Source organism: Salvelinus alpinus, chromosome 13, assembly GCF_045679555.1.
Source record: "Salvelinus alpinus chromosome 13, SLU_Salpinus.1, whole genome shotgun sequence".
Classification (NCBI taxonomy): domain Eukaryota; kingdom Metazoa; phylum Chordata; class Actinopteri; order Salmoniformes; family Salmonidae; genus Salvelinus; species Salvelinus alpinus.
In genome coordinates, this window is record NC_092098.1 from 57832226 (window position 1) to 57859970 (window position 27745).

Below are 27745 nucleotides of genomic sequence, written 5' to 3' on the forward strand. Positions count from 1 at the left end.
TGAGGTAGAGGTGACAGAGCCCCAGGTCGGTAACAACAGGGTTGATTAGGTGACAGCTATTGACCATCAATCACACGGATACGGGATCAGGAATAGAGGCTAGCGCCCGCTGGTCCACTTTAATGATAAACACACAGCAGAAATAACAATAATGTGCCAGTACTGTAATCATAGAACTAATAACAGTACTGTAATCACCTAATAACAGTACTGTAATCATAGAACTAATAACAGTACTGTAATCACCTAATAACAGTACTGTAATCACCTAATAACAGTACTGTAATCACCTAATAACAGTACTGTAATCACCTAATAACAGTACTGTAATCACCTAATAACAGTACTGTAATCACCTAACAACGGTACTGTAATCACCTAATAACAGTACTAGAATCACCTAACAACAGTACTGTAATCACCTAACAACAGTACTGTAATCACCTAACAACAGTACTGTAATCACCTACACCAAAAGTAATATAACAGTACCGTAATCAACTTCTACACCAAAATAATTGTAATATAACAGTAATAATAGTACTGTAATTATATAATAGCAGTGATATGCCTTATAGTACTGTAATTATATAATAGCAGTGATATCCCTTATAGTACAGTAATAACAGCACAAGTACTAATAAGAACAGTATTAGCGGTAGTAAGGCCATCTGCTTCAACATCAGGAATAATTGATTTATTACTTTGTAAGCTGAATAAAATCCTGGGAAAGGGGACCGTTTACCGTTCCACAGTCGACACTTCTACACCTGAACACAGAAACAGGCCAACTCTCTGTCCTGCTCTTCTGAACCAGTCCCATTCTGCCCCACCCCTTCCTGAACCAGTCCCATTCTGCCCCACCCCTTCCTGAACCAGTCCCATTCTGCCCCACCCCTTCCTGAACCAGTCCCATTCTTCCCCACCCCTTCCTGAACCAGTCCAATTCTGCCCCACCCCTTCCTGAAGAGCGCACTCGTTCATTAAAACGGACTGTTGTGAGGAATATGGTGGAAACTCCACCTCTTGTCCATCATGTAAATCCTGCTCCTAAATTCATGAAGGGGAATGAGGAGAGAAACAAGAGTTGGGCTACAGTGTGGGGTCAGAGGTCAATCTGAGGGTGAGACCTTCAGCTCCTCACAGCTCCTCAGAACGTCCTCCAGAAAGGCCACCACCAACGCACTCCTCTCCTCTTCTCCTCCATCCCTCCCTTCATCACCCTCTTCCTCCCCATCTACACACAGACTCCTCAGTCTCTCCAGCGTCTCTCCCAGAGTCCTCACTCTCTCCTCCCCCTTTCTCTCCCTCTCCCCTTCCATCTCTCCTCTCCCTCCCTCTGTCCCTCCCCCTCCCTCCGTCCCTCCTCCTCTCCCTCCCTCCGTCCCTCCCTCCCCTCTCAGGTATTTTACCAGGTGTTCCTTGAAGCACCTCCCCTCCTCCGTGACGAGCGACATCCCCAGGGCGGGCATGTCCTGTGATTGGCTGAGTCGTAGCAGGTGTGTGAGGGTGTGTGTGAGTGTGTGTCGGAGTGAGGAACAGTAGCGATACTCCAGGAAGTCCTGCGTCTCCTCGCTATGTTCCAACGCCGTGGCCAGTGAGCGCCAAACATGCCCGAACCGCTCCGCATCGCCGTAGCAATGACGGCAGGCGGGGACGGAGAGGGCAGCGGCAGACTTGATGCGCACCTTGAAGTTCTGACAGGAAGTGACAACACAGCAGAGGGCGGAAAACGCATCACCGGACCAGGAAGCAGAATCTGGAGAGAGAGAGAAAGGGAGTGAGAGAGAGCGAGCGAGCGAAGGGTTTGAGGCCAACAGAAAGTCCGTGTGAACTAGGGTCAGAGCAGTGTGTACCAAGTGGCAGGGCAGGGTTCTTGAAGGCGTTGCCCAGGGCGTAGCAGGCATTCCAGCGGACCTTCATCGTGGCTTCTGATTGGACTGTGGTGACCAGTGCGCTGACCGCCTCCTCCAGGGGGCGCTGGAACCCTGGCCGGGTCAGCTGACTGACAGACAGGAAGTGGAGCAGGTTCCCCAGCGCACGCACCGCATTACTCTTAACCTGGAGGAGAGGGAGGGGAAAGTTAGAGAATAGAGAGAAAGATAGAGAGAAGGATAGAGAGAGAGAGAGAGAGGAGGGAGAGAGAGAGAAAGACAATTACAGATGAGCTCCTGAATTTTTCAGCATGTTTTTACACAAAGACAGATTTAGAGTCGGATAAACTATGTCACCAGGACATATACAGGATACTACCCTCCACAACACTATGTCACCACTTCCCCTCAACCAGACCCGGTGAGCTACAGGTGAAGACATATCTGTGGTGAGACATGTGGTGCCTGGAACAAGATTTATGTTAAAAACATCCTAAAGATTGATTCAATACATCGTTTGACATGTTTCTACGGACTGTTACGGAACTTTTGGACATTGTCAGATTTTAGTGAACGCGCTTCCCTGACGTTGGATTTGTATACCAAACACGCGACAAAAAAAGCTATTTGGACATAAATGATGGACATTACCGAAAAAAACTAACATTTCTTGTGGAAGTGGGAGTCCTGGGAGTGCATTCCGACAAAGATCAGCAAAGTGAAGATTTATAATGCTTTTTATGAGTTTTGTTGACTGCACAATTTGGCGGGTAACTATATGGCTTGCTTTTGTGGCTGAACGCTGTTTTCAGATGATTGAATATTGTGTTTTGCCGTAAAGCTTTTTGAAATCTGACACAGCGGTTGCATTAAGAACAAGTGTGTCTTTAATTCTATGTAAAACATGTATCTTTCATCAAAGTTTATGATGAGTATTTCTGTTATTTGACGTGGCTCTCTGTAATTACTCCGGATATTTTGGAGCCATTTCTGAACATGGCGCCAATGTAAACTGAGGTTTTTGGATATAAATATGAACTTAATCGAACAAGACATATATGTATTGTGTAATATGAAGTCCTATGAGTGTCATCTGATGAAGATCATCAAAGGTTAGTGATTCATTTTATCTCTATTTGTGCTTTTTGTGACTCCTCTCTTTGGCTGGAAAAATGTCTGAATTTTTCTTTGAGTTGGTGGTGACCTAACATAATCGTTTGTGGTGCTTTCGCTGAAAAGCCTATTTGAAAAACGGACACTTTGGTGGGATTAACAACAAGATTACCTTTAAAATGATATAAGACACACGAATGTCTGAGGAACTTTAATTATGAGATTTCTGTTGTTTGAATTTGGCGCCCTGCACTTTCACTGGCTGTTGTTATATTGATCCCGTTACCGGTGTCATGACGTTGCCTGCGTGGGTATAGCAAACCCCATCCCCCTCTCCCTGCCTCCACTCCTTCAACCCATGCTGTGATCACAGAGAGATGTCGTAAATTCCTGAGAATCTCCCCACCACAAACAGTATTAAGACAGAGGGTAAACTTTCAGGACAAAGGAATTCTCTTCCACCTCACAGAACTTGAGGTACGAACAGATTTCATATTCCTGCACAAGTAGGAATGATCGGTGAAGGTCCAGCTATGAACATGTCCATTTGTCACCACGTGGGAAACTCACGTGAGACTGTGGGACCACATTACCATACCGCTGTTTATATAATAACCTCAGATATGAGGTTAACATCTGTTTGTTGTATAAAATGAATGAGTGAGTATGATACTGTTTGTATAATTGTGTAATATGATTTTGAACTGTTTAATGAAGGAAAATACAACTCCCGGTTGTATTTGAACTAAATCCAAGGACCGCCCCTGAGCCAGTTGGGTCAGAGACCATGGGACCACCCCTCTCTGCTATCTGAATAAAAGCCAACTCTTAAGAAATTACCCCAGACCATGTTTCTCTCAATCACGAGAGGACAAAGGTTGTGACCATGTTTATCCTCAATGGGGAGAACGAAGGTCAATATACCACGTGGTAAAACTCTTATACCAATAATAACAAGTTTTGATATTGACTTCTAGTCTGCAGCTAGGAATTCGGTATCATTGAACGCGAAGAAAGACAACCGCCGAAACATCCATTCTATTACGAATGACACTCTGAACAATCCACAACCAAAACGAACTTCTCTCCAACGACCAAGGACACACACACTGAACGTAACTATATATATATTGATTGCAATTGTTCCCGAATGAGTGAGCGTTCATGTGTAAAGGATTAGCATGTCAATTGTTATAGTTATGGACTCTGTAGTGAATTCTTAGTCGAACGCAACTTTCCCTTTGTCTAACAGCCGCCATGCCGGGTTTAGCCCACTAGGGCATATTTTCTCCCATCATTTCATGTAACTATTTTAAGTTTGTTTGTTTTGCATTTCTGTGAATTAATTAGTTAGTAATAAATAAATGATTTAAGACAATTGATGTATGGATGACTCATAGTGAAGACTGGGTTCGTGCAGATCAGCGATTTACGACGTTTGGAATGAGACTGACGTAAGGTAGAGTAAATCAATCATTAATTAGAAGACCATTGATCAGATAGGAAAATATCTGAAAGGTTATATTGGGAAATTATAACCTTGTAATCTAATAACTTTCCCTGGTGCCCTCGAATTCATAGTTAATTAATTACGTTATTACTCAAGTGATCGCGTAATCCCTAATTATAGGAATCTATGATAAAAACTATAAGTCTTCAATTTAACGGTACCAAAGACACGACACCAGGATTGCAGCAATAAGAAGTTTTAAAGGCACAGTCAACTTAGGTTATGTAACTTCTGACCCACTGGAAATGTGATAGTGAATTATAAGTGAAATAATCAGTCTGTAAACAATTGTTGGAAAAATGACTTGTGTCATGCACAAAGTAGATGTCCTAACCAACTTGGCAAAACTATAGTTTGTTAACAAGAAATGTGTGGAGTGGTTGAAAAACGAGTTTTAATGACTCCAACCTAAGTGTATATAAACTTCTGACTTCAACTGTAAATAGTGAATAAGAGGGGACTAAGTACAGAGCCTTGGGGCACACCATTCAGGACAGACAATTTAACAGACATGAGCCCATCAAATTGAGTGCACTGAGTTCTATCAGACAGATAGTTAGCAAACCATGCAACTGCATGCTCCGAAAGACCTACACTCGACAATCTCTGCCTTAGTATAGCATGATCAACTGTATCAAAAGCCTTAGAGAGATCAATAAAAAGTGAGACACAGTGCTGTTTTTTGTCAAGGGCTTCAGTGATATCATTTAAAACCTTCATGGCTGCTGTAGTTGTGCTATGCTTCTTCCTGAAGCCCGATTGGTACATTGATAAAATAGAGTTAGTATATAAAAACTCTTTTAGCTGTTCACTAACAAGGGTTTCTAGTATTTTCGCCAGTGGTGTCAGCTCTGAGATTGGCCTAGAATTATTTTAAATAGTTGGATCTCCCTCTTTTAAAAGTGGTAGGACAAATGCTGATTTCCAGATCTTTGGAATTTCATTACATTCCAGGGTTAGATTGAACAGATATGTAAGTGGTTCAGCTATGAAATCAGCTGCCAGATTTAAAAAGCAGGGATCCAAAAGATCAGGACCTGCAGGCTTTCTTTGATCTACGGATTTCAGGGCTTTATGTACCACCTGCACTGAGAATGGCAGAAAGCTAAAAGTTTGACCAGCTCTCACTGGTTCATCCACACAGGGTTGGACAGAGACACAGGACACTGGTTCATCCACAGGGTTGTACAGAGACAGAGGTCACTGGTTCATCCACAGGGTTGTATAGAGACAGAGGACACTGGTTCATCCACACAGGGTTTAACAGAGACAGAGGACACTGGTTCATCCACAGGGTTGTATAGAGACAGAGGACACTGGTTCATTCACACAGGGTTGTATAGAGACAGAGGACGCTGGTTCATCCACACAGGGTTGGACAGAGACAGAGGACACTGGTTCATCCACAGGGTTGGACAGGGACAGAGACAGAGGACACTGGTTCATCCACACAGGGTTGTACAGAGACAGGACACTGGTTCATCCACACAGGGTTGTACAGAGACAGAGGACACTGGTTCATCCACAGGGTTGGACAGAGACAGAGGACACTGGTTCATCCACAGGATTGGACAGAGACAGAGGACACTGGTTCATCCACAGGGTTGGACAGAGACAGAGGACACTGGTTCATCCACACAGGGTTGGACAGAGACAGAGGACACTGGTTCATCCACACAGGGTTGTATAGAGACAGAGGACACTGGTTCATCCACACAGGGTTGTACAGAGACAGAGGACACTGGTTCATCCACACAGGGTTGTACAGAGACAGAGGACACTGGTTCATCCACACAGGGTTGTACAGAGACAGGACACTGGTTCATCCACAGGGTTGGACAGAGGCAGAGGACACTGGTGCATCCACAGGGTTGTACAGAGACAGAGGACACCGGTTCATCCACACAGGGTTGTACAGAGACAGAGGACACTGGTTCATCCACAGGGTTGGACAGAGGCAGAGGACACTGGTTCATCCACAGGGTTGGACAGAGGCAGAGGACACTGGTTCATACACACAGGGTTGTACAGAGACAGAGGACACTGGTTCATCCACAGGGTTGGACAGAGGCAGAGGACACTGGTTCATACACACAGGGTTGTACAGAGACAGAGGACACTGGTTCATCCACACAGGGTTGTACAGAGACAGAGGACACTGGTTCATCCACACAGGGTTGTACAGAGACAGGACACTGGTTCATCCACAGGGTTGGACAGAGGCAGAGGACACTGGTGCATCCACAGGGTTGTACAGAGACAGAGGACACCGGTTCATCCACACAGGGTTGTACAGAGACAGAGGACACTGGTTCATCCACAGGGTTGGACAGAGGCAGAGGACACTGGTTCATACACACAGGGTTGTACAGAGACAGAGGACACTGGTTCATCCACACAGGGTTGTACAGAGACAGAGGACACTGGTTCATCCACACAGGGTTGTACAGAGACAGGACACTGGTTCATCCACAGGGTTGGACAGAGGCAGAGGACACTGGTTCATCCACACAGGGTTGGACAGAGACAGAGGACACTGGTTCATCCACAGGGTTGGACAGAGGCAGAGGACACTGGTTCATCCACAGGGTTGGACAGAGGCAGAGGACACTGGTTCATACACACAGGGTTGTACAGAGACAGAGGACACTGGTTCATCCACACAGGGTTGTACAGAGACAGAGGACACTGGTTCATCCACACAGGGTTGTACAGAGACAGGGGACACTGGTTCATCCACACAGGGTTGGACAGAGACAGAGGACGCTGGTTCATCCACACAGGGTTGGACAGAGACAGAGGACGCTGGTTCATCCACACAGGGTTGTACAGAGACAGAGGACACTGGTTCACCCACACAGGGTTGTACAGAGACAGAGGACACTGGTTCATCCACAGGGTTGTACAGAGACAGAGGACACTGGTTCATCCACAGGGTTGGACAGAGACAGAGGACACTGGTTCATCCACACAGGGTTGTACAGAGACAGAGGACACTGGTTCACCCACACAGGGTTGTACAGAGACAGAGGACACTGGTTCATCCACAGGGTTGGACAGAGACAGAGGACACTGGTTCATCCACACAGGGTTGGACAGAGACAGAGGACACTGGTTCATCCACACAGGGTTGGACAGAGACAGAGGACACTGGTTCATCCACAGGGTTGGACAGAGACAGAGGACACTGGTTCATCCACAGGGTTGGACAGAGACAGAGGACACTGGTTCATCCACAGGGTTGGACAGAGACAGAGGACACTGGTTCATCCACAGGGTTGGACAGAGACAGAGGACACTGGTTCATCCACACAGGGTTGGACAGAGACAGAGGACACTGGTTCATCCACACAGGGTTGTACAGAGACAGAGGACACTGGTTCATCCACAGGGTTGGACAGAGACAGAGGACACTGGTTCATCCACACAGGGTTGGACAGAGACAGAGGACACTGGTTCATCCACACAGGGTTGTACAGAGACAGAGGACACTGGTTCATCCACACAGGGTTGGACAGAGACAGGGGACACTGGTTCATCCACACAGGGTTGTACAGAGACAGAGGACACTGGTTCATCCACACAGGGTTGTACAGAGACAGAGGACACTGGTTCATCCACACAGGGTTGGACAGAGACAGAGGACACTGGTTCATCCACACAGGGTTGGACAGAGACAGGGGACATTGAATCAAACAGCCTACCAGATGATACAAAGTGCTCATTGAATCAATTCAGCATTTCAGTTTTGTCATATATAGAAACAGAGTCCTTCAATACACATGACAGTAATTCATTAACATTATCAGACAGACTTAATAGCCTTCCAAAATTTTCTTGATTGATGATGAAAAAAACAATTTAATCCATTTTAGAATAAGGCTGTAACGTAACAACATGTGGAAAAAGTCAAGAGGTCTGAATACTTCCTGAATACTCTGTGGTTCTCACCCTGTCCTTGTCTGAATACTGTCTGAATACTCTGTAGTGGTTCTCACCCTGTCCTTGTCTGAATACTGACTGAATACTCTGTAGTGGTTCTCACCCTGTCCTTGTCTGAATACTGACTGAATACTCTGTAGTGGTTCTCACCCTGTCCTTGTCTGAATACTGTCTGAATACTGACTGAATACTCTGTAGTGGTTCTCACCCTGTCCTTGTCTGAATACTGACTGAATACTCTGTAGTGGTTCTCACCCTGTCCTTGTCTGAATACTGACTGAATACTCTGTAGTGGTTCTCACCCTGTCCTTGTCTGAATACTGTCTGAATACTGACTGAATACTCTGTAGTGGTTCTCACCCTGTCCTTGTCTGAATACTGTCTGAATACTCTGTAGTGGTTCTCACCCTGTCCTTGTCTGAATACTGTCTGAATACTCTGTAGTGGTTCTCACCCTGTCCTTGTCTGAATACTGACTGAATACTCTGTAGTGGTTCTCACCCTGTCCTTGTCTGAATACTGTCTGAATACTCTGTAGTGGTTCTCACCCTGTCCTTGTCTGAATACTTCCTGAATACTCTGTAGTGGTTCTCACCCTGTCCTTGTCTGAATACTGTCTGAATACTCTGTAGTGGTGTGTGTTCTCACCCTGTCCTTGTCTGAATACTGACTGAATACTCTGTAGTGGTTCTCACCCTGTCCTTGTCTGAATACTGACTGAATACTCTGTAGTGGTTCTCACCCTGTCCTTGTCTGAATACTGACTGAATACTCTGTAGTGGTTCTCACCCTGTCCTTGTCTGAATACTGTCTGAATACTCTGTAGTGGTTCTCACCCTGTCCTTGTCTGAATACTGTGTGTTCTCACCCTGTCCTTGTCTGAATACTGTGTGTTCTCACCCTGTCCTTGTCTGAATACTGTGTGTTCTTCACCCTGTCCTTGTCTGAATACTGTGTGTTCTCACCCTGTCCTTGTCTGAATACTGTGTGTTCTTCACCCTGTCCTTGTCTGAATACTGTGTGTTCTCACCCTGTCCTTGTCTGAAGCAGCCTTGGTGGCTGACTGCAGCATCTGGAGCACCAACATGTCAGACAGCTCCTCCTGGAAAACCTCCCCAACACATCCCCTGAGAGGGGGAGGAGGAGAGGGGAGAGGGGGAGGAGGAGGAGGAGAGGGGGAGGAGGAGAGGGGAGAGGGGAGAGGGGGAGGAGGAGGGAGAGAGGAGAGGGGGAGGAGGAGAGGGAGAGAGGGGAGAGGGGGAGGGAGAGAGGGGAGAGGGGGAGGGAGAGAGGGGAGAGGGGGAGGAGGAGGGAGAGAGGAGAGGGGGAGGAGGAGGGAGAGAGGAGAGGGGGAGGAGGAGGGAGAGAGGAGAGGGGGAGGAGGAGGGAGAGAGGAGAGGGGGAGGAGGAGGGAGAGAGGAGAGGGGGAGGAGGGAGAGAGGAGAGGGGGAGGAGGAGAGGGGAGAGGGGGAGGAGGAGAGGGGAGAGGGGGAGGGAGAGAGGAGAGGGGGAGAGGAGAGGGGGAGGAGCGAGAGAGGAGAGGGGGAGAGGAAAGAGGAGATGAGAAGGGAGAGAGGGACGAGAGAGACAGGAGTGAGAGGGGACAGGGGAGAGAGCGAGAGAAAATGAATAGACGGGCTGATGGGTTGTCTACATTGACAGTTTGAGTGTGTGCGCGGTCTCTCACATGTTGACGATGAGTGTGTCGGTGAGGTTGCCGAGCGACCAGGCTGCCTTGGAGCGGACATTTGGTGAGCGGTCGTCCAGGGCTGTCAGGATGGCGTTGGCCGTGTCTGCTACAAACATCACATCCTGTAGAGACATGATGTCACTTCCTGTAAAGCAGAGTTCCTTCCTCTACCATGGCAGACTCATCATCATTATCACCCTGACTAGCTGAACCTGCTGGGTGATATAAACAGACTCTTCATCACCCTCACTAGCTGAACCTGCTGGGTGATATAAACAGACTCATCATCACCACCCTGACTAGCTGAACCTGCTGGGTGATATAAACAGACTCTTCATCACCCTGACTAGCTGAACCTGCTGGGTGATATAAACAGACTCATCATCACCACCCTGACTAGCTGAACCTGCTGGGTGATATAAACAGACTCATCATCACCCTGACTAGCTGAACCTGCTGGGTGATATAAACAGACTCATCATCACCCTGACTAGCTGAACCTGCTGGGTGATATAAACAGACTCATCATCACCCTGACTAGCTGAACCTGCTGGGTGATATAAACAGACTCATCATCACCACCCTGACTAGCTGAACCTGCTGGGTGATATAAACAGACTCATCATCACCCTGACTAGCTGAACCTGCTGGGTGATATAAACAGACTCATCATCACCACCCTGACTAGCTGAACCTGCTGGGTGATATAAACAGACTCATCATCACCACCCTGACTAGCTGAACCTGCTGGGTGATATAAACAGACTCATCATCACCCTGACTAGCTGAACCTGCTGGGTGATATAAACAGACTCATCATCACCCTGACTAGCTGAACCTGCTGGGTGATATAAACAGACTCATCATCACCACCCTGACTAGCTGAACCTGCTGGGTGATATAAACAGACTCATCATCACCACCCTGACTAGCTGAACCTGCTGGGTGATATAAACAGACTCATCATCACCACCCTGACTAGCTGAACCTGCTGGGTGATATAAACAGACTCATCATCACCCTGACTAGCTGAACCTGCTGGGTGATATAAACAGACTCATCATCACCCTGGGATGTGGCCTGTCTGGCCTAGTGGTGAGACCAGTCTACAGTGGGATGTGGTCTGTCTGGCCTAGTGGTGAGACCAGTCTACAGTGGGATGTGGCCTGTCTGGTCTAGTGGTGAGACCAGTCTACAGTGGGATGTGGTCTGTCTGGTCTAGTGGTGAGACCAGTCTACAGTGGGATGTGGTCTGTCTGGTCTAGTGGTGAGACCAGTCTACAGTGGGATGTGGCCTGTCTGGTCTAGTGGTGAGACCAGTCTACAGTGGGATGTGGCCTGTCTGGTCTAGTGGTGAGACCAGTCTACAGTGGGATGTGGTCTGTCTGGTCTAGTGGTGAGACCAGTCTACAGTGGGATGTGGTCTGTCTGGTCTAGTGATGAGACCAGTCTACAGTGGGATGTGGTCTGTCTGGTCTAGTGATGAGACCAGTCTACAGTGGGATGTGGTCTGTCTGGTCTAGTGGTGAGACCAGTCTACAGTGGGATGTGGTCTGTCTGGCCTAGTGGTGAGACCAGTCTACAGTGGGATGTGGTCTGTCTGGTCTAGTGGTGAGACCAGTCTACAGTGGGATGTGGTCTGTCTGGCCTAGTGGTGAGACCAGTCTACAGTGGGATGTGGTCTGTCTGGTCTAGTGGTGAGACCAGTCTACAGTGGGATGTGGTCTGTCTGGTCTAGTGGTGAGACCAGTCTACAGTGGGATGTGGTCTGTCTGGCCTAGTGGTGAGACCAGTCTACAGTGGGATGTGGTCTGTCTGGCCTAGTGGTGAGACCAGTCTACAGTGGGATGTGGTCTGTCTGGCCTAGTGGTGAGACCAGTCTACAGTGGGATGTGGTCTGTCTGGTCTAGTGGTGAGACCAGTCTACAGTGGGATGTGGTCTGTCTGGTCTAGTGGTGAGACCAGTCTACAGTGTCACCATTGCTTTGATTCCAGTGTGTATGTACCTCTCGTAGACAGGGGAACAGAATGTAGACTCCCAGAGCTCTGACTGCAGCAGCCTTGACCAGAGAGTTATCACTGTAGGTCAGCCCCAACAACACTGTTACACACAGAACCTGGCTCTTCTCCTAGACAGAGAGACAGAGAGAGAGAGAGTCAGAGACACAGAGAGAGACAGAGAGAGAGACAGAGACAGACAGAGGTAACGAAAATACAAACAATATCATAAAATGTTTAGCTACACCTGAATTGAAGTCTGCAATTTAAAGCACTTCAAACCCCAGAAATGAGCTCTCTCAGGCAGCTGGTGTTGGGACTCATATTTACAATACTGAAAGAAAGAAAACATCTCAAAGCTGACTAAATTGCTATCTGGCCCTAAACAGAGAATATGAATTGGCTGATTGGCTACTCTGTCAGAGACACGAAGCAGAGACAGATCCTTACCAAGTACAGGCTGACAGAGAGAGACAGAGACAGAGACAGATCCTTACCAAGTACAGGCTGACAGAGAGAGACAGAGACAGAGACAGATCCTTACCAAGTACAGGCTGAGTGACCACCAATTGGTAATGGAAACTGGCAGACATAAAGAGACATGGCTACCCAAAGAGGAGCGTGTATGTGGTCACTGCACAACAGGGGAGGTAGAAACAGAGATGCACTTTCTCCTTTACTGTGATAAATATTCATCACCAAGAGATTCATTATTCACAGAAATTACTACATTTATTCACCATTTTAACTTGTTAAACCCAGAGGAAAAACAAATACTCATGTATTTGCCTGCCATAGCCTGAGGGACACTGAATAAGGGGCGGCTGGTAGTCTACTGGTTAGAGAGTTGGACTAGCAACCGAAAGATTGAATCCCTGAGCTGACAAGGTAAAAATCAGTCGTTCTGCCCCTGAACAAGGCAGTTAACCCATTGTTCCTAGACCGTCATTGAAAATAAGAATCTGTTCTTAACTGACTTGCCTAGTTAAATAAAGGTCAAATAAATACAAACAATAACATCTGCATGGTAAATAAACAGTAACTTACTTATTACTACTATTATTATAGTGATTATCATTCCAAATTGTAATGGTAGTAGTGGTGATGGTGGTGGTAGTAGTGGTATGGGTAGTAGGGGTGATGGTAGTAGTGGTATGGTAGTAGTGGTATGGGTAGTAGGGGTGATGGTAGTAGTGGTATGGTAGTAGTGGTATGGGTAGTAGGGGTGATGGTAGTAGTGGTATGGGTAGTAGTAGTGATGGTAGTAGGGGTGATGGTAGTAGTGGTATGGGTAGTAGGGGTGATGGTAGTAGTGGTATGGGTAGTAGGGGTGATGGTAGTAGGGGTGATGGGTAGTAGTGATGGTAGTAGTGGTATGGGTAGTAGGGGTGATGGTAGTAGTGGTATGGGTAGTAGGGGTGATGGTAGTAGTGGTATGGGTAGTAATGATGGTAGTAGTGGTATGGGTAGTAGTGGTATGGGTAGTAGGGGTGATGGTAGTAGTGGTATGGGTAGTAGGGGTGATGGTAGTAGGGGTATGGGTAGTAGTGGTAGGGGTAGTAGGGGTGATGGTAGTAGGGGTATGGGTAGTAGGGGTGATGGTAGTAGTGGTATGGGTAGTAGTGATGGTAGTAGTGGTATGGGTAGTAGTGGTATGGGTAGTAGTGATGGTAGTAGTGGTATGGGTAGTAGGGGTGATGGTAGTAGTGGTATGGGTAGTAGTGGTATGGGTAGTAGTGGTATGGGTAGTAGGGGTGATGGTAGTAGTGGTATGGGTAGTAGTGGTATGGGTAGTAGGGGGGATGGTAGTAGTGGTGATGGTAGTGATGGTAATGATGATGGTAGTGATAGTAATGATGGTAATGATGATGGTAGTGATAGTAATGATGGTAATGATGATGGTAGTGATAGTAATGATGGTAATGATAGTAATGATGGTAATGATAGTAATGATGATGGTAGTAGGGGTGATGGTAGTGATAGTAATGATGATGATGATAGTGATAGTAATGATGATGATGGTAGTGATAGTAATGATGATGATGTAGTGATAGTAATGATGATGATGGTAGTGATAGTAATGATGATGGTAATGATAATAATGATGATGATGGTAATGGTAATAATGATGATGGTAATGATAATGATGATGATGGTAATGGTAATAATGATGATGGTAATGATAATAATGATGATGATAATAATGATGATGATAATAATGATAATAATGATGATAATGATAATAATGATGATGATGATGGTAATGATAATAATGATGATGGTAGTGATAGTAATGATGATGATGGTAATGATGATGGTAATGATAGTAATGATGATGATGGTAATGATGATGGTATTGATAATAATGATGGTAATGATAGTAATGATGATGATGGTAGTGATAGTAATGATGATGGTAGTGATAGTAATGATGATGGTAGTGATAATAATGATGATAGCAATGATGATGGTAATGATTGTAATGATGATGGTAGTGATTGTAATGATGATGGTAGTGATAGTAATGGTGATGGTAGTGATAGTAATGATGATGGTAGTAGGGGTGATGGTAGTGATAGTAATGATGATGGTAATGATAGCAATGATGGTAGTGATAGTAATGATGATGGTAGTGATAGTAATGATGATGGTAGTGATAGTAATGATGATGATGGTAGTGATAGTAATGATGATGGTAGTGATAGTAATGATGATGATGGTAATGATGATGGTAATGATAGTAATGATGATGATGGTAATGATGATGGTATTGATAATAATGATGGTAATGATAGTAATGATGATGATGGTAGTGATAGTAATGATGATGGTAGTGATAGTAATGATGATGGTAGTGATAATAATGATGATAGCAATGATGATGGTAATGATTGTAATGATGATGGTAGTGATTGTAATGATGATGGTAGTGATAGTAATGGTGATGGTAGTGATAGTAATGATGATGGTAGTAGGGGTGATGGTAGTGATAGTAATGATGATGGTAATGATAGCAATGATGGTAGTGATAGTAATGATGATGGTAGTGATAGTAATGATGATGGTAGTGATAGTAATGATGATGATGGTAGTGATAGTAATGATGATGATGGTAGTGATAGTAATGATGATAATGGTAATGATAATAATGATGATGTAATGATAGCAATGATGGTGGTAGTAGGGGTGATGGTAGTGATAGTAGGGGTGATGGTAGTGATAGTAATGATGATGGTAGTGATAGTAATGATGATGGTAATGATAGCAATGATGGTAGTAGGGGTGATGGTAATGATAGTAATGATGATGGTAGTGATAATAATGATGATGGTAGTAGGGGTGATGGTAATGATGATGGTAGTAGGGGTGATGGTAGTAGGGGTGATGGTAATGATGATGGTAGTAGGGGTGATGGTAGTAGGGGTGATGGTAATGATGATGGTAGTAGGGGTGATGGTAGTGATAATAATGATGATGGTAGTAGGGGTGATGGTAGTGATAATAATGATGGTGGTAGTAGGGGTGATGGTAATGATGGTAATGATGGTGGTAGTAATGATAGTAATAATGATGGTAGTAGGGGTGATGGTAATGATAGTGATAGTAATGATGATGGTAGTAATGATGATGGTAGTAGGGGTGATGGTAATGATAGTGATAGTAATGATGATGGTAGTAATGATGATGGTAGTAGGGGTGATGGTAGTGATAATAATGATGATGGTAGTAGGGGTGATGGTAATGATGGTGGTAATGATAGTAATAATGATGGTAGTAGTAATGATAGTAATAATGATGGTAGTAGGGGTGATGGTAATGATAGTGATAGTAATGATGATGGTAGTAATGATGATGGTAGTAGGGGTGATGGTAGTGATAATAATGATGATGGTGGTAGGGGTGATGGTAGTAGGGGTGATGGTAGTGATAATAATGATGATGGTGGTAGGGGTGATGGTAATGATAATAATGATGATGGTAGTAGGGGTGATGGTAGTAGGGATGATGGTAGTAGGGGTAATGGTAGCAGGGGTGATGGTAGCAGGGGTGATGGTAGCAGGGGTGATGGTAGCAGGGGTGATGGTAGTGATAATAATGATGATGGTAGTAGGGGTGATGGTAATGATGGTAATGATAGTAATAATAATGATGGTAGTAGGGGTGATGGTAATGATGGTGATGATGATGATGGTAGTAGGGGTGATGGTAGCAGGGGTGATGGTAGTGATAATAATGATGATGGTAGTAGGGGTGATGGTAGTAGGGGTGATGGTAGTGATAATAATGATGATGGTAGTAGGGGTGATGGTAATGATGGTAATGATGGTGGTAGTAATGATAGTAATAATGATGGTAGTAGTAATGATAGTAATAATGATGGTAGTAGGGGTGATGATAGTGATAGTAATGATGATGGTAGTAATGATGATGGTAGTAGGGGTGATGGTAGTAGGGGTGATGGTAGTGATAATAATGATGATGGTGGTAGGGGTGATGGTAATGATAATAATGATGATGGTAGTAGGGGTGATGGTAGTAGGGATGATGGTAGTAGGGGTAATGGTAGCAGGGGTGATGGTAGCAGGGGTGATGGTAGCAGGGGTGATGGTAGTGATAATAATGATGATGGTAGTAGGGGTGATGGTAATGATGGTAATGATGATGGTAGTGATAGTAATAATAATGATGGTAGTAGGGGTGATGGTAATGATGGTAGTAGGGGTGATGGTAGCAGGGGTGATGGTAGTGATAATAATGATGATGGTAGTAGGGGTGATGGTAGTGATAATAATGATGATGGTAGTAGGGGTGATGGTAGTGATAATAATGATGATGGTAGTAGGGGTGATGGTAGTGATAATAATGATGATGGTAGTAGGGGTGATGGTAGTGATAATAATGATAATGATAGTAATGATGATGATGGTAGTAGGGTTGATGGTAATGATAATAATGATGATGGTAGTAGGGGTGATGGTAATGATGGTAATGGTAGTAGGGGTGATGGTAATGATGGTAATGGTAGTAGGGGTGATGGTAGTGATAGCAGTTTAGTGGTGGTGGTGGTAGTAGTACTGATGTAATGGTGAGGATGACAGTTAAGTTAGTTATATGTATACTATTGACTGTTACAATTTTATTGTAGTTATTTATTTACCTGAATTACTATTTTATATTATTATTATTCTTTATTTTATTACAATGTATATTGTATACATAGTTGCTATGGCAATAATGACAATGTTTTTCATGCCAATAAAGCAGCTTGAAATTGAGCGCCTGCCAGAGACCCCCCCACCTGGCTCTACTCCTGAATACACAGAGAAACACTGAGAAATGGCCCTCCACTGTCTTGACATCGGTCTCGTCTTGCAGGTGTGTGTGTATGTACAGGTAGCTGTGTGAAGGCCTGTGGCAGGATAGAGGAGAGGGTATGTACAGGTAGCTGTGTGAAGGCCTGTGGCAGGATAGAGGAGAGGGTATGTACAGGTAGCTGTGTGAAGGCCTGGGGCAGGATAGAGGAGAGGGTATGTACAGGTAGCTGTGTGAAGGCCTGTGGCAGGATAGAGGAGAGGGTATGTACAGGTAGCTGTGTGAAGGCCTGTGGCAGGATAGAGGAGAGGGTATGTACAGGTAGCTGTGTGAAGGCCTGTGGCAGGATAGAGGAGAGGGTATGTACCGGTAGCTGTGTGAAGGCCTGTGGCAGGATAGAGGAGAGGGTGTCACAGGCGCTGGTCTGTAGAGTAGGATGCTGGTGACTCTGAAGGGCTCCATTCAGCGGACCACTCAATACATCCACCCAGAACTGGACCACCTGCAACACAGACAGGTTAGACAGACAGACAGGTTAGACAGACAGTTTAGACAGACAGACAGGTTAGACAGACAGTTTAAAACGACAGACAGGTTAGACACAGGCAGTTTAGAACGACAGACAGTTTAGACAGACAGGTTAGCCAGACAGAGTAGTGTGTAATAATGTATTATTCTATTGTATGTGATTGGACAGGCAGCAGCTACTCTTCCTAGGGTTTATTATGGATCCCCGTTAGTTCCTGCCAAGGCAGCAGCTACTCTTTCTGGGGTTTATTATAGATCCCCATTAGTTCCTGTCAAGGCAGCAGCTACTCTTCCTGGGGTTTATTATGGATCCCCGTTAGTTCCTGCCAAGGCAGCAGCTACTCTTCCTGGGGTTTATTATGGATCCCCATTAGTTCCTGCCAAGGCAGCAGCTACTCTTCCTGGGGTCCAATCACATACAATAGAATAATACATTATTACACTAATCTACCATAACATACACTGCATGACCAAAAGTATGTGGACACCTGCTCGTTGAACATCTCATTCAAAAATCATGGGCATTAATATGGAGTTGGTCCCCCCTTTGCTGTTATAACAGCCTCCACTCTTCTGGGAAGACTTTCCACTAGATGTTAGAACATTGCTGCAGGGACTTGCTTCCATTTAGCCACAAGAGCATTAGTGATGTTGGGCACTGATGTTTGGTGATTAGGCCTGGCTCGCAGTTGGTTGTTCCAATTCATCCCAAAGGTGTTCGATGGGGTTGAGGTCAGGGCTCTGTGCAGGCCAGTCAAGTTCTTCCACAACGATCTCGACAAAACATTAATGTATAGACCTCACTTTGTGCACGGGGGCATTGTCATGCTGAAACAAACTGTTGCCACAAAGTTGGAAGCACAGAATCGTCTGGAATGTCATCGTATGCTGTTGCATTAAGATTTTCCTTCCCTTGAACTAAGGGGCCCAAACCATGAAAAACGGCCCATGACCCCTATTCCTCCTCCACCAAACTTTACAGTTGGCACTATGCGAAGCCACTATGCGAAGCCTGATTCATCACTCCACAAATCTCGTTTCCACTGCTCCAGAGTCCAACAGCGGCGAGCTTTACACAACTCCAGCCAACGCTTGGCATTGCACATGGTGATCTTAGGCTTGTGTGCGGCTGCCATGGAAACCCATTTCATGAAGCACCCTACGAACAGTTATTGTGCTGACGTTAATTCCAGAGGAAGCTTAGAACTCAGTAGTGAGTGTTGCAACCGAGGACAGATGATTTGTATACGCTACACAGTGATATCATTTCAACATAATTATTGTATCAACTGGTAAGTTAAAGGAGAAGGATAGGCTACAACAACGAAGAGCCAAGAGGTAGGCTGCTACTATTCTGAATGGAGTTGTTGTTATTTGTAACTGTAGGATGAGAAAGCGCATGCACTACAGCCTCAGTTAGCCTAGCTAGCTAACGTTAGCTTAACTAGCTTCTCCCGGTTTGATGCAGTCAAGACAGGTACTACGTAATCATATTTGATGATAAATAACCTAGCTATGGCAGCTATTCCGCACTCAACAACCCGGTCGCATTCCGCTTCGCTCCACAGGTAGTATCACATTTTCATTTCATTTCATTACAGTACAACGGTTTGATTTGTTTGATCGTAGCTAGCTACATAGCTAGCTACATAGCCGTCCTTGTATCAAAGATAATTGTGTAGTCTAGAGCGATTTTCTAGGTTAGCTAGCCAGCTATTGTCGTTCTTTTAACGCAACGTAACGTAATCAACACTGCTAACTAGCCAGCTAGCCCCCGAATAGTGTAGTGTTAGCTAGCTACATAGTTGTCTTTGCTGTCTTCGTATCCAAGATAATTGTGTAGTTTAGAGTGCGTAGTTTTAGAGTGATTATCTTAATTTACCGAGGTTAGCTAGCCAGCTATTTGTCGTCCTTAACGTAGGAGACACTGCTAGCTAGCCAACAGCTAGCCAACGTCTACCGAATAGAACTTCCGCACTCAACAACCCGGTCGCATTCCGCTTCGCTCCACAGGTAGTATCACATTTTCATTTCATTTCATTACAGTACAACGGTTTGATTTGTTTGATCGTAGCTAGCTACATAGCTAGCTACATAGCCGTCTTTGTATCAAAGATAATTGTGTAGTCTAGAGCGATTTTCTAGGTTAGCTAGCCAGCTATTGTCGTTCTTTTAACGCAACGTAACGTAATCAACACTGCTAGCTAGCCAGCTAGCCCCCGAATAGCAGCACTGTAGAAACTATTACACTCAACGGAACGACTTGATTAGTGTAGTGTCAACAACGCAGCCACTGCCAGCTAGCCTACAAAGTCATCAACGCAGCCACTGCCAGCTAGCCTACTTCAGCAGTACTGTATCATTTTAATCATTTTAGTCAATAAGATTCTTGCTACGTAAGCTTAACTTTCTGAACATTCGAGACATGTAGTCCACTTGTCATTCCAATCTCCTTTGCATTAGCGTAGCCTCTTCTGTAGCCTGTCAACTATGTGTCTGTCTATCCCTGTTCTCTCCTCTCTGCACAGACCATACAAACGCTCCACACCGCGTGGCCGCGGCCACCCTAATCTGGTGGTCCCAGCGCGCACGACCCACGTGGAGTTCCAGGTCTCCGGCAGCCTCTGGAACTGCCGATCTGCGGCCAACAAGGCAGAGTTCATCTCAGCCTATGCCTCCCTCCAGTCCCTCGACTTCTTGGCACTGACGGAAACATGGATCACCACAGATAACACTGCTACTCCTACTGCTCTCTCTTCGTCCGCCCACGTGTTCTCGCACACCCCGAGAGCTTCTGGTCAGCGGGGTGGTGGCACCGGGATCCTCATCTCTCCCAAGTGGTCATTCTCTCTTTCTCCCCTTACCCATCTGTCTATCGCCTCCTTTGAATTCCATGCTGTCACAGTTACCAGCCCTTTCAAGCTTAACATCCTTATCATTTATCGCCCTCCAGGTTCCCTCGGAGAGTTCATCAATGAGCTTGATGCCTTGATAAGCTCCTTTCCTGAGGACGGCTCACCTCTCACAGTTCTGGGCGACTTTAACCTCCCCACGTCTACCTTTGACTCATTCCTCTCTGCCTCCTTCTTTCCACTCCTCTCCTCTTTTGACCTCACCCTCTCACCTTCCCCCCCTACTCACAAGGCAGGCAATACGCTCGACCTCATCTTTACTAGATGCTGTTCTTCCACTAACCTCATTGCAACTCCCCTCCAAGTCTCCGACCACTACCTTGTATCCTTTTCCCTCTCGCTCTCATCCAACACTTCCCACACTGCCCCTACTCGGATGGTATCGCGCCGTCCCAACCTTCGCTCTCTCTCCCCCGCTACTCTCTCCTCTTCCATCCTATCATCTCTTCCCTCTGCTCAAACCTTCTCCAACCTATCTCCTGATTCTGCCTCCTCAACCCTCCTCTCCTCCCTTTCTGCATCCTTTGACTCTCTCTGTCCCCTATCCTCCAGGCCGGCTCGGTCCTCCCCTCCCGCTCCGTGGCTCGACGACTCATTGCGAGCTCACAGAACAGGGCTCCGGGCAGCCGAGCGGAAATGGAGGAAAACTCGCCTCCCTGCGGACCTGGCATCCTTTCACTCCCTCCTCTCTACATTTTCCTCTTCTGTCTCTGCTGCTAAAGCCACTTTCTACCACTCTAAATTCCAAGCATCTGCCTCTAACCCTAGGAAGCTCTTTGCCACCTTCTCCTCCCTCCTGAATCCTCCTCCCCCTCCCCCCTCCTCCCTCTCTGCAGATGACTTCGTCAACCATTTTGAAAAGAAGGTCGACAACATCCGATCCTCGTTTGCTAAGTCAAACGACACCGCTGGTTCTGCTCACACTGCCCTACCCTGTGCTCTGACCTCTTTCTCCCCTCTCTCTCCAGATGAAATCTCGCGTCTTGTGACGGCCGGCCGCCCAACAACCTGCCCGCTTGACCCTATCCCCTCCTCTCTTCTCCAGACCATTTCCGGAGACCTTCTCCCTTACCTCACCTCGCTCATCAACTCATCCCTGACCGCTGGCTACGTCCCTTCCGTCTTCAAGAGAGCGAGAGTTGCACCCCTTCTGAAAAAACCTACACTCGATCCCTCCGATGTCAACAACTACAGACCAGTATCCCTTCTTTCTTTTCTCTCCAAAACTCTTGAACGTGCCGTCCTTGGCCAGCTCTCCCGCTATCTCTCTCAGAATGACCTTCTTGATCCAAATCAGTCAGGTTTCAAGACTAGTCATTCAACTGAGACTGCTCTTCTCTGTATCACGGAGGCGCTCCGCACTGCTAAAGCTAACTCTCTCTCCTCTGCTCTCATCCTTCTAGACCTATCGGCTGCCTTCGATACTGTGAACCATCAGATCCTCCTCTCCACCCTCTCCGAGTTGGGCATCTCCGGCGCGGCCCACGCTTGGATTGCGTCCTACCTGACAGGTCGCTCCTACCAGGTGGCGTGGCGAGAATCTGTCTCCTCACCACGTGCTCTCACCACTGGTGTCCCCCAGGGCTCTGTTCTAGGCCCTCTCCTATTCTCGCTATACACCAAGTCACTTGGCTCTGTCATAACCTCACATGGTCTCTCCTATCATTGCTATGCAGACGACACACAACTAATCTTCTCCTTTCCCCCTTCTGATGACCAGGTGGCGAATCGCATCTCTGCATGTCTGGCAGACATATCAGTGTGGATGACGGATCACCACCTCAAGCTGAACCTCGGCAAGACGGAGCTGCTCTTCCTCCCGGGGAAGGACTGCCCGTTCCATGATCTCGCCATCACGGTTGACAACTCCATTGTGTCCTCCTCCCAGAGCGCTAAGAACCTTGGCGTGATCCTGGACAACACCCTGTCGTTCTCAACTAACATCAAGGCGGTGGCCCGTTCCTGTAGGTTCATGCTCTACAACATCCGCAGAGTAGGACCCTGCCTCACACAGGAAGCGGCGCAGGTCCTAATCCAGGCACTTGTCATCTCCCGTCTGGATTACTGCAACTCGCTGTTGGCTGGGCTCCCTGCCTGTGCCATTAAACCCCTACAACTCATCCAGAACGCCGCAGCCCGTCTGGTGTTCAACCTTCCCAAGTTCTCTCACGTCACCCCGCTCCTCCGCTCTCTCCACTGGCTTCCAGTTGAAGCTCGCATCCGCTACAAGACCATGGTGCTTGCCTACGGAGCTGTGAGGGGAACGGCACCTCAGTACCTCCAGGCTCTGATCAGGCCCTACACCCAAACAAGGGCACTGCGTTCATCCACCTCTGGCCTGCTCGCCTCCCTACCACTGAGGAAGTACAGTTCCCGCTCAGCCCAGTCAAAACTGTTCGCTGCTCTGGCCCCCCAATGGTGGAACAAACTCCCTCACGACGCCAGGACAGCGGAGTCAATCACCACCTTCCGGAGACACCTGAAACCCCACCTCTTTAAGGAATACCTAGGATAGGATAAAGTAATCCTTCTCACCCCCCCCCCCCCCTTAAAAGATTTAGATGCACTATTGTAAAGTGGCTGTTCCACTGGATGTCATAAGGTGAATGCACCAATTTGTAAGTCGCTCTGGATAAGAGCGTCTGCTAAATGACTTAAATGTAAATGTTAAATGTAAGCTACAGTAGCCTACATTTTCCCCAAAAGATGCAAGGAAGGTAGTTCCATAACTTTCATTTCAAATTTCCATTTGCGCTAAACTGAAGACCCAAGAACTGAGCATCTGTAAAACCCTTCGCTTCACAAGTAGTCAACATTAGAGTGCAGTTTAAATCACCTCCAAGCGAAACTCGAATGCGCTCAAGAGCTCCTAAAGTCGTTTTCCTGTTGTCTCCGTTATTTCTTGATGCGCATCAGTGAGTTAATATGTTTTATGGAAATAGGATTGTAAACAGGTGTCTCCATAATGACATGTTAAATAGCCCTACCTACACCTGGTAAACAGGTGTCTCCATAATGACACGTTAAATAGCCCTACCTACACCTGGTAAACAGGTGTCTCCATAATGACACGTTAAATAGCCCTACCTACACCTGGTAAACAGGTGTCTCCATAATGACATGTTAAATAGCCCTACCTACACCTGGTAAACAGGTGTCTCCATAATGACATGTTAAATAGCCCTACCTACACCTGGTAAACAGGTGTCTCCATAATGACATGTTAAATAGCCCTACCTACACCTGGTAAACAGGTGTCTCCATAATGACATGTTAAATAGCCCTACCTACACCTGGTAAACAGGTGTCTCCATAATGACATGTTAAATAGCCCTACCTACACCTGGTAAACAGGAGTCTCCATAATGACATGTTAAATAGTCCTACCTACACCTGGTAAACAGGTGTCTCCATAATGACATGTTAAATAGCCCTACCTACACCTGGTAAACAGGTGTCTCCATAATGACATGTTAAATAGCCCTACCTACACCTGGTAAACAGGTGTCTCCATAATGACATGTTAAATAGTCCTACCTACACCTGGTAAACAGGAGTCTCCATAATGACATGTTAAATAGTCCTACCTACACCTGGTAAACAGGTGTCTCCATAATGACACGTTAAATAGTCCTACCTACACCTGGTAAACAGGTGTCTCCATAATGACATGTTAAATAGCCCTACCTACACCTGGTAAACAGGTGTCTCCATAATGACATGTTAAATAGCCCTACCTACACCTGGTAAACAGGTGTCTCCATAATGACATGTTAAATAGCACTACCTACACCTGGTAAACAGGCGTCTCCATAATGACATGTTAAATAGCCCTACCTACACCTGGTAAACAGGCGTCTCCATAATGACATGTTAAATAGCCCTACCTACACCTGGTAAACAGGCGTCTCCATAATGACATGTTAAATAGCCCTACCTACACCTGGTAAACAGGCGTCTCCATAATGACATGTTAAATAGCCCTACCTACACCTGGTAAACAGGTGTCTCCATAATGACACGTTAAATAGCCCTACCTACACCTGGTAAACAGGCGTCTCCATAATGACATGTTAAATAGTCCTACCTACACCTGGTAAACAGGTGTCTCCATAATGACATGTTAAATAGCCCTACCTACACCTGGTAAACAGGAGTCTCCATAATGACATGTTAAATAGCCCTACCTACACCTGGTAAACAGGTGTCTCCATAATGACATGTTAAATAGCCCTACCTACACCTGGTAAACAGGTGTCTCCATAATGACATGTTAAATAGCCCTACCTACACCTGGTAAACAGGTGTCTCCATAATGACACGTTAAATAGCCCTACCTACACCTGGTAAACAGGCGTCTCCATAATGACACGTTAAATAGTCCTACCTACACCTGGTAAACAGGTGTCTCCATAATGACATGTTAAATAGCCCTACCTACACCTGGTAAACAGGAGTCTCCATAATGACATGTTAAATAGCCCTACCTACACCTGGTAAACAGGTGTCTCCATAATGACATGTTAAATAGCCCTACCTACACCTGGTAAACAGGTGTCTCCATAATGACACGTTAAATAGCCCTACCTACACCTGGTAAACAGGCGTCTCCATAATGACATGTTAAATAGCCCTACCTACACCTGGTAAACAGGCGTCTCCATAATGACATGTTAAATAGCCCTACCTACACCTGGTAAACAGGCGTCTCCATAATGACATGTTAAATAGTCCTACCTACACCTGGTAAACAGGTGTCTCCATAATGACATGTTAAATAGTCCTACCTACACCTGGTAAACAGGTGTCTCCATAATGACATGTTAAATAGCCCTACCTACAACTGGTAAACAGGTGTCTCCATAATGACATGTTAAATAGCCCTACCTACACCTGGTAAACAGGTGTCTCCATAATGACATGTTAAATAGCCCTACCTACACCTGGTAAACAGGCGTCTCCATAATGACACGTTAAATAGTCCTACCTACACCTGGTAAACAGGCGTCTCCATAATGACATGTTAAATAGCCCTACCTACACCTGGTAAACAGGTGTCTCCATAATGACATGTTAAATAGCCCTACCTACACCTGGTAAACAGGTGTCTCCATAATGACATGTTAAATAGCCCTACCTACACCTGGTAAACAGGTGTCTCCATAATGACATGTTAAATAGCCCTACCTACACCTGGTAAACAGGTGTCTCCATAATGACATGTTAAATAGCCCTACCTACACCTGGTAAACAGGTGTCTCCATAATGACATGTTAAATAGTCCTACCTACACCTGGTAAACAGGTGTCTCCATAATGACATGTTAAATAGCCCTACCTACACCTGGTAAACAGGCGTCTGACATGTTAAATAGTCCTACCTACACCTGGTAAACAGGTGTCTCCATAATGACATGTTAAATAGCCCTACCTACTGTCTCCATAATGACATGTTAAATAGCCCTACCTACACCTGGTAAACAGGAGTCTCCATAATGACATGTTAAATAGTCCTACCTACACCTGGTAAACAGGTGTCTCCATAATGACATGTTAAATAGCCCTACCTACACCTGGTAAACAGGTGTCTCCATAATGACATGTTAAATAGCCCTACCTACACCTGGTAAACAGGAGTCTCCATAATGACATGTTAAATAGCCCTACCTACACCTGGTAAACAGGTGTCTCCATAATGACACGTTAAATAGTCCTACCTACACCTGGTAAACAGGTGTCTCCATAATGACATGTTAAATAGTCCTACCTACACCTGGTAAACAGGCGTCTCCATAATGACATGTTAAATAGCCCTACCTACACCTGGTAAACAGGAGTCTCCATAATGACACGTTAAATAGTCCTACCTACACCTGGTAAACAGGTGTCTCCATAATGACATGTTAAATAGCCCTACCTACACCTGGTAAACAGGTGTCTCCATAATGACATGTTAAATAGTCCTACCTACACCTGGTAAACAGGTGTCTCCATAATGACATGTTAAATAGTCCTACCTACACCTGGTAAACAGGTGTCTCCATAATGACATGTTAAATAGCCCTACCTACACCTGGTAAACAGGTGTCTCCATAATGACATGTTAAATAGTCCTACCTACACCTGGTAAACAGGTGTCTCCATAATGACATGTTAAATAGTCCTACCTACACCTGGTAAACAGGTGTCTCCATAATGACATGTTAAATAGTCCTACCTACACCTGGTAAACAGGTGTCTCCATAATGACATGTTAAATAGCCCTACCTACACCTGGTAAACAGGCGTCTCCATAATGACATGTTAAATAGCCCTACCTACACCTGGTAAACAGGTGTCTCCATAATGACACGTTAAATAGCCCTACCTACACCTGGTAAACAGGTGTCTCCATAATGACATGTTAAATAGCCCTACCTACTGTCTCCATAATGACACGTTAAATAGCCCTACCTACACCTGGTAAACAGGCGTCTCCATAATGACATGTTAAATAGCCCTACCTACACCTGGTAAACAGGTGTCTCCATAATGACATGTTAAATAGCCCTACCTACACCTGGTAAACAGGTGTCTCCATAATGACATGTTAAATAGCCCTACCTACACCTGGTAAACAGGTGTCTCCATAATGACATGTTAAATAGCCCTACCTACACCTGGTAAACAGGCGTCTCCATAATGACATGTTAAATAGTCCTACCTACACCTGGTAAACAGGTGTCTCCATAATGACATGTTAAATAGCCCTACCTACACCTGGTAAACAGGTGTCTCCATAATGACATGTTAAATAGCCCTACCTACACCTGGTAAACAGGTGTCTCCATAATGACACGTTAAATAGCCCTACCTACACCTGGTAA

General features: G+C 45.7%; 1 protein-coding gene across 1 annotated transcript in view; it reads right to left on the minus strand.

Annotated features, from left to right (window-relative positions):
* Nucleotides 1-86: 86 nt before the first annotated feature.
* The window catches only part of heatr6 (HEAT repeat containing 6), a 79983-nt gene continuing 52324 nt past the window's right edge, over nucleotides 87-27745 (minus strand). The window contains exons 15-20 of the mRNA XM_071339894.1: nucleotides 17808-17942; nucleotides 12136-12258; nucleotides 10127-10251; nucleotides 9470-9566; nucleotides 1857-2061; nucleotides 87-1759 (exon numbers count right to left, since the gene is read on the minus strand). Of these exons, the coding sequence (XP_071195995.1) occupies nucleotides 1113-1759; nucleotides 1857-2061; nucleotides 9470-9566; nucleotides 10127-10251; nucleotides 12136-12258; nucleotides 17808-17942 (1332 nt within the window). The 3' untranslated portion in view covers nucleotides 87-1112. The remainder of the gene's footprint in view (nucleotides 1760-1856; nucleotides 2062-9469; nucleotides 9567-10126; nucleotides 10252-12135; nucleotides 12259-17807; nucleotides 17943-27745) is intronic.